Genomic DNA, 8,337 nt, shown 5'->3' on the forward strand with positions numbered 1-8,337 from the left:
GAAACAGAAATCCCATGGAAGCTGAGACCTGTCCTTAGCTGAATGCTTGTTGGCACAAAGTTGATATTCACAATATCAACTTTCAACCAATCCCCAGTTTTCATACTGCTTAAAGCCGGACATTAGAACAGGAGCTGGGAACTCTTACTATTGCTGTATCCTTGAAAATTATAAGGAAATGTGGTGCTAGAAATGGAGTTCTATGACTTCTCTTCATCTGCAATTCAGTGAATTTCTGACTTCCAGATGCCCTTATATTCATTCTCTGGATAATCTCACAAAGAGTTTTCAAAGCCCTCAAGGAAATGAGTTTTCACTGGAGAAAATAATGCTAGTGACTGCAGGTGAATGAGTTCCCCGCTCCCCCACCAGATTACTTAAGGCTGTATGTCTGCTGCCCTGAACCCTGAAGGCCAGGTGGTGATCCAAGGCCATGCATGGTGCCCAGCTTAGGAGCCAAGGTGTCCGTGAGAACCAAAACATCCCAGGGCGTACTGGGAAACATACCAAGAAAAAGAGTCTCATTGCATATGGAAGGCCAAAGAGCCAGAAAATTAGCATAAAATCAGCTTGCAGAGGAGTGTCAGGGCAGATCCCCAGAGCTGTCCTGCTGCCACCCAGGAATGCCCCATACGTAAGTCCCAATAAATTCATCTACTTATCAAGTTGAACTTGTCCGGGTCATTCTTTGGTCCCTTAGCTCCTTCCCAGTTTTGAGGGGGCATTATTCTATACAGTCCCAGGATTTTCCCTTACCAGCACCTGATGCCCAGATTCCAGCTCAGGCAAGCATACTGAAGAATGATCAGCCAGTGAAGGGAAAACGGAGGGCCCACTGGATTCTCACTCAGCTAGTTAGGGGATGAGGGTGCAGAACCTGACTTTGGCTAGAACACAGGAGGAACTGAAATTTTCTTGCAGCTCAGAAGTTTATTAGTGAAGGGGATTGGGCCATTTGGTGTTTACATGCTTGACCCCTGCATCCCTGTGTCCTGGTTGTAGCAAGGAAGAGGGCTGAGTGTTCGACTAACCACAGGTGATGTCCTCCCAGAAACATGCTGACCTCTCTCTCCTGGATCCCTGTTGCCATGGCTGGGGTCCAGCACTATCAGTTATGCTCCACATCTGTTTCTTGTGCTTGAGCTGGATGGATGATGTTTTTTAGGATCTCAGCATAGTATGGGCCAAATACCTGCTGATTATGATGCATCAGATTGAGAAACTTCCAGCCCAGTTCTGCCAACTCCCTTTCGATGAGAATGAGGCCTCCAGGAAAGTGTAGCAGAGACTCCTGCATGCCATGAAGCAAACAGCATTTGAGAAACAAACGGATCCGCTGATCTGGGAGCAGGGGTAAACAATGAAAAGAGGAACAAACAAGGTTCAGAAGAAATTCACAATGCCTTTGCCCTATCTGCTCACCAAAGTTTTGCGTTAACCGAGTTATTCACTGACCTCTCCGCTCATTCAGGTAAACTCTATACATGCGATTTTTGTTTGTTTGGGGGAGTGGAATGCCATCAAGCTCCCAAAGGACAGTGAATGATCAAAAGATGCTGAGGTAGTAAATTTCTGGGGGGTTCATAAGATTATGTAGCTGGACATGAGATCCTAGTGCACATTTAACTTAATAAGAGGACTATAGACCCGGTACCTGAAAGTAACAACACATGTTGCAACCAGCGCACCACGTTCAGGCCCATACACCCAATCCAGGCTACGATCAGACGCTAAAGTTCAAAGCAAACTGGCCAAGTGCACTGCTTCCATTCCAGCATGGAACATACCCTACAGCCTAACTCAGCATCACTTCCATGGAGAGGCGTAGGGGCCCAAATGGTAGCTTAAAGCATAGGATAGAGAAAGGGTTTCTCCATATATCTTGACCGACATCTAGAATATGCCCTGGAACGGGCTGGGTGTGGTGGCTCACGTATGTAATCCCAGCACTTTGGGAGTGCGAGGCAGGCGTATCACGAGGTCAGGAGTTCGAGACCAACCGGGCCAACATGGTGAAACCCCATCTCTACTAAAAATACAAAAAAATCAGCCAGGCATGGTGGCACCTGCCTGTAGTCCCAGCTACTCGGGAGGCTGAAGCAGTAGAATCGCTTGAACTCGGAAGGTTGAGGTTACAGTGAGCCTAGATCGTGCCACTTCACTCCAACTTGGGCAACAGAGTGAGATTTTGTCTCAAAAAAAAAAAAAAAGAAGAAAAGAAGAGAAGAGAAAAAAGAAAATACCAGGAATGACTTCGTAGGGTTACTGTGACAGTATCCAACACCTGTGAATGACATATCTTGGGTGCAGAGCCGCCTCCAAACCATACATGCATTCTCCAAATTGAAAAAGATCTATTTGAACCGTGCACATTATAGACAAGGAAACTAAAGCGAACAACTTTCCAAATGATCATGCCTTTTCATTTTTAAATGGTTAGGTAACTCACTTTCAGGGTAAGGTCTACCCACCTCCCCCCACCCGCCCACATTCTTGCCACTTTTCTGCACTGCGACCATGGGGATTCTTACCAACAATGCTCCGAATGCAGTTTTCTTTCTTGGTGATGTTCTGGAGTTGGCCTAGAAGAGATGCTGTGTTTTCACTGCTCAGAGTAGTGAGGCCCATGTCCTCAAGGCCTTGATGGATTTCCTGAGACACCTGTTCACTCACACTCAGCATAGTCTCTTCAGGCCTAGATAATGAGGGATAGAATGCAGAGTGGGCTTGGCAGAGGGACAAAGTCCGGAGAGCCTCATACCACAAACCAGGCCTATTCCAGGAAGAATTCCGGCTCTCTGCCACCAGAAGACAGCATTAGCCACCGGGCAGATGACATACACTCATTGTTACCCACAAGGTACCACTTGATCCAAACATACAGCACCATACGCCACTTCGATGAAAACAAAGTAAATTGGGCAAGGGCTCGGTTCCATCCTTGGATCTACTCAGCATTCTCCAGTCCCATCAACTGTATTTAAATATTGTTTTAAGACTCTATTGGATATTTTTCACGGTTTTTCTCCTACCCCACCAATTAAATTGCAAATAAATTAAGAGGCCTGGACTTCCAACTCCTCCTTTTACTTTGGTATAATATCCCTGCCCCCACATGCAGTGAATGGTCACTATCACTGACCAACTGATCAACTTCTGGATACACATAGCACAAATCCACTGTCATTCAATCAAGTATATAATGATGCATTTTTAGCAAGCACATAAGGAATATTTGCAGCAAACTGGCTTCCACACTCTCCTCTTTGGAAAATAAGTTTTATTTTCTGTATCCCAAACCTCAATACAACTTATCAAAGATACCAAAATCTTTGCAGATCGTTTCCAAGGGCCTTTGTGTGGTTTGTGATGAAGAATAAGCAATAATAGTATTGATATTACCTATATCCCAAATACCACACATTTTTCCCTCTAACAGAGATCTACGAATCTTACCTGGAGATAAATTCCTCAGTTAGGGCCTTGGTGATGCATTTCAGTCTATCCACAAATTCAGGTGAGCTGAATAAAATTTCACCAGAGAAGCTTCTGGCCACTAGCAAGACTGAGGCCAGGACAGTTAACTGGTGCAACTGGAACGCCATTTCCTGGAGCCGGGTTCTGTCCATCAGCAGAGTCTGGTGAGGGAGCGAAGGACAGCCCATCAGAAGAGGAGGGTTTGAATGGAGGCACTGAATAGCATAGAACAAGGCAATGCCCCAACACACATCCCTACCTCAGGGAATTCTTCGTTCTCAGGATCCCAGAGGAGGAGGTTCAGGTAGCCTTGGTATAGCACCATTGTTGGACTCGGGGGCTCTGAGTTGTTACCTGCCCCGTTTGGAAGTGAACACGCCACGCTGCGAGAGGAGCTAGGTGAGTCAGGAGAACTCGGACATGGTGTAGTGATGTCTGTGGCTGCTTTGGTTAGCCATTTTGTGGTATAATCGAGGAGACCTATGACGAGAAGGAAATATGCATCTTAAAATTCCAAGGCTTGAAGAGGACAGCTTTGAGACATACTCCTGGTCTATAAAGAAGTGATTTTGTAGATCTTTCTATCTTAGAGAAACACTCCTTCTCCCTACCCCTTGCCCAAGGAAGAATCTTTCTTTTCAAGAAATAGAAAATAGCCTCTATTGCTATAAGAAGGCAGACCTGAGGTCAAATTTCCCCTCTCCTGCCCTTAAATTTTAAACATACTGGGCTGTTTATCAAGGAGTTCCTGGAATTTAGCTTGTTCATACTGGATGGAATGCTCCTGCAGGTAGGGTCGAAAGCTCTGGATGGTATAGTTCACCATGTCCATTTTCATTAGGCCCAGAACACGGAAGATGCCCCTGCCATAGGGAGAAACAAAACATTTACACTATTAAAGGAAATCTAGTGTGGAAGGGTGGAATCCAAGCAAGGAGCCATAAAAGCAGAGTATCTGAGAGTTAGAAAAAGCCTTAAAAACAAATAGTCCTACTTCAACTTATGAATAATGGTACTGTGGCCAGTGACCCAAGGCCATAGAGTGAGTTGATGGCAAAACTAAGGACAGTTATACCTCCTGACACTTTAACTACCATATTAGAGGTCTTTCGCCTGTAGTCATTTTGTTACCTTAAAAAAAAGGGTAGTCAGTGAAAGGAAAATCACCAAGGTGTTAACAGTTATATGTGGGTAGCTGGGATGTGGGTGACTGAATTTCTAACTCATTGAGCAGATCATTTTACTATTCCAGGTCCTGGTTCTTCTAGCTGTGAAACACAGATAATCCTCTTTCCTGTCCCCTCACAAGGCTTTGAGTTGGGACAAACGAGGACAACGATCTGGGAAAAACGGCAATTTGCAATCTATAGGAGAAAGAATTACTGTACCTTAATGTCTTAACGGTATCATCCGACATAAAGGAGACCCAACTGATCTAAAGATCATCAATCACGAATCCCTGGGACAGACTGTCCTTTCTCGGCAAAATCTAAAAGTCAGTAAATCTTCTCCCAGCACGGAGTCTAACGTCTGCTGTGCTCTACTGCTCCGTCTAGGTCTACTTTTCTTCATACGTACACGCGTCATCTAGTAAGAGCTCTAGATAGAAAGTGATCGTTCAGGAAGGTGTCGGCTATATCCAGGGCAGCATCTGGGCTCACTGGGTATTCCTCTCTCGCTCGCCAGAGTGTCTCACGAGCTGTTCGTTAGAGACACTGACTATAGATACATGTAGGCTGCTGAGGACAGCGACATGCCTTAGACAGCTGCTGAGTCTCTCACTCGAATTCTCGCTCAAGGAATAAACAATGTGCACATGTGAGAAGTTGCTGTGTTATGTGTTTTAAAAGAAGACTAAGGTGCTCCTGCGCATATATATAGGTTTACAAAGGCTGTAGAGATTCGAATCAAGCTTCATACTGCGCAGATATATCTTTATAGAGACCATAGTCTCATTATAGGCTGAGATCGATCTTGAGAATAATATAATTGAAAGCTAATTAGAAGCTTTAAGATACGTATTCTAATGAGTAGTAGTTGATCGAGCCATGCACAGGAGCACGCCGCATGAATCGTATATCTGAAGCTCCTGCTGTGAGGGTGAGATCTGGTGTCGCAGAGGCTTCCTTCTTCTATCTTCGATGTAATTTCTAGATGAAATGAGCTCGGTTTTCTGACGAATGGTGTATAAACGTAGCAGGATTTATTGATTATAAGAAAATACGTCCAGTCTAGGAGCCAAGCAAAAGAGAAAAATCAAGAGAGTGACGCTCATGTGTATCCATAGATAACTAGTATATCTCGCTCAACATATACTGATATCTTCTCGCCAGTGAACTATATTCTATTCTTAGATGGTACAGCGAAAACGGAGCAATAGTACCCCACGCATTATGGCCTTCTAAGTACTGTGTGCCTGCGACGGTGTGTGTGTGGTGTGTGGTGTGTGTGTGCGGGGGCGGTGAGGGGGTGGAGGGGCCGTCGGGGGCAGAAACCTGAGTCTCTAAGTCTCTTAGAGAGTCATTTTTCTTTTGTTTAGAGGCAGCGAATTAGGCCCCATTCAAGGTTCCATTGCGGATCGAGTTATATTCAGTAGTCATCTATTATTTTTTAGGTAGATGAGCGTAAAAATATGATAAAAATCACAGAACGTGATTTAAATGTGTAGGATATTACGAAATATGAAATACCACCAGCCAAAGGAGATGCCGAGGAGCATGCTCCTTCCCAATAAAGGCATAGGAGCATTTTTAGATTGTTTTACCTCCAAAGTGTGAGGATAAAATAGCAAATTAGGAATCTTTAAGGTTCCCTTGAAATAGCCTTTTGACTCAAACAGGTAAGTTCCTTGTGGGCAAGGGCTCTCCTATTCATCTCTGGGCTTCTGAAACACATAGACCATAGTGGGGTTTCAGTAAGAATTTGTTTATTTGAGTTATATATTGTTACAGTAATCGCCCAATGGTCAAGTTTCATCTCATACAAATAAAATGGAAGCTGCCCCATCCCATCTATTTAAGTAGTAGGTCACGTTTAAAAAAAAGCATGCTACTTGATATATTAATAGCCATTGACGATCCAAGGTTCTGAGATGCCCAGGAACTTCCCATCCACGAATGGGAGTTGGTTACTCACCTCCTTAACATCTTTTAGAAGTTCAAGAGCACAGGTGAAGTCAGGAGGAGTACTCAATAGTTGTTCCTTCAGATGGTTCCAAAAAGCATTGTACATTGCCTCCGCAAACCTGCCTTCTACACTATAAGAAGGGTTAAATGAGCAGATTGCTCTTTACCTAGAGAATTGATACAGGATCATAATTTCCCAAACAACAGTTAAAATTATGAAAGACTATTAAATTGACAGGCTAGGAGGACCTATGTTTACACTTGAGAAGGGCTGAAAAAACTGAAGTTAGTCTCAGATGGAAAAGCATTGGCTAAATTCTCTCAGAAGGGTACCTCAGGGTTCCAGAGACGCTCTCTTCCTGCAGCAGAAGAACCATAAACTAGGAGTTGAGACTCTGACTTCTAACGCTAGTTCTGCATCTAGCCTGGATGTGTGACTTAGTTTCCACAGCCAGAGACTTAAAACTTTGAACCAGATGCTGTTTTTCCTTCAGGCCTGAAATCTAGGAAAGGATTTTATCTCTTGATAATACTTGAAGGTCTTTTGAGACACTTTAAATTCAGCAAGCTCAAAACTGAACTCCTGATCTTCCTTCTTTATATTTGTTCCTCACGTATACTTAGTTCTGTAACCAGAAATCTGAGACTTTTTCTCTTTAAAAAATGTAACAGTAGGCCGGGCGTGGTGGCTCACCCCTGTAATCCCAGCATTTTGCGAGGCCGAGGCGGGCGGATAACAAGGTCAGGAGTTTGAGACCATCCTGGCCAACATGGTGAAACCCCGTCTCTACTAAAAACACAAAAATTAGCTGGGCGTCGTGGCAGGCGCCTGTAGTCTCAGCTACTCGGGAGGCTGAGGCAGGAGAATTGCTTAAACACGGGAGACAGAGTTTGCAGTGAGCTGAAACAGCACCACTGCGCTCCAGCCTGGTGACAGAGCGAGACTCGATCTCAAAAATATATATACACACATATATATGTGTGTGTGTGTGTATATATGTATATGTATAACACATATCTGTGTGTGTATATATGTATAAACACATATCTGTGTGGGTATATATGTATATGTATATACACATATCAGTGTGGGTATCTGTGTATACACATATCTGTGTATATATATGCATATGTGTATACACATACCTGTGTGTGTATATGTATATGTGTATACACATATCTGTGTGTATATATGTATATGTGTATACACATATCTGTGTGTATATATGTGTATGTATACACATATCTGTGTGTGTATGTGTACACATATGTGTGTGCATGTGTATGTATACACATATATGTTGTGTGTGAATGTATACACACACACGTGTGTATTTGTATGTATACACGTATATATGTGTGTATGTCTAAGTATACATGTATGTGTGTACATATAGATATATGTACATATATGTGTACGTATAGATATATGTATATGTACATATGCACATACACATATGTATATGTACATATGCACATACACATATGTATATGTACATATGCACATACACACATGTGTAGATATACACATACACATGCACATATATGTATATATACATATACATATACACACACCCATATGTGTATGTATATGTATACACACACATATATGTGTATGTATATGTATATGCATATACACACATATGGGTATGTGTATATGTGTATATATACATATAAGTGTATGTGTATGTGTATATCTACACATGTGTGTATGTGCATATGTACATATACATAT

At 42.9% G+C, this 8,337-nt stretch overlaps 1 protein-coding gene across 1 annotated transcript in view; it reads right to left on the reverse strand.

Annotated features, from left to right (window-relative positions):
* Positions 1-910: 910 nt before the first annotated feature.
* Positions 911-8,337, reverse strand: part of LOC108520078 (T-complex protein 11 X-linked protein 2-like) — a 15,072-nt gene continuing 7,645 nt past the window's right edge. Inside the window, exons 4-10 of the mRNA XM_017859349.1 lie at positions 6,613-6,733; positions 5,532-5,650; positions 4,204-4,340; positions 3,737-3,957; positions 3,457-3,638; positions 2,532-2,695; positions 911-1,341 (exon numbers count right to left, since the gene is read on the reverse strand). Coding sequence (XP_017714838.1) covers positions 1,109-1,341; positions 2,532-2,695; positions 3,457-3,638; positions 3,737-3,957; positions 4,204-4,340; positions 5,532-5,650; positions 6,613-6,733 — 1,177 coding nt within the window. The 3' untranslated portion in view covers positions 911-1,108. The remainder of the gene's footprint in view (positions 1,342-2,531; positions 2,696-3,456; positions 3,639-3,736; positions 3,958-4,203; positions 4,341-5,531; positions 5,651-6,612; positions 6,734-8,337) is intronic.

The sequence above is a fragment of the Rhinopithecus bieti genome, unplaced genomic scaffold (assembly GCF_001698545.2).
Source record: "Rhinopithecus bieti isolate Rb0 unplaced genomic scaffold, ASM169854v2 scaffold_50801, whole genome shotgun sequence".
Lineage (NCBI taxonomy): Eukaryota > Metazoa > Chordata > Mammalia > Primates > Cercopithecidae > Rhinopithecus > Rhinopithecus bieti.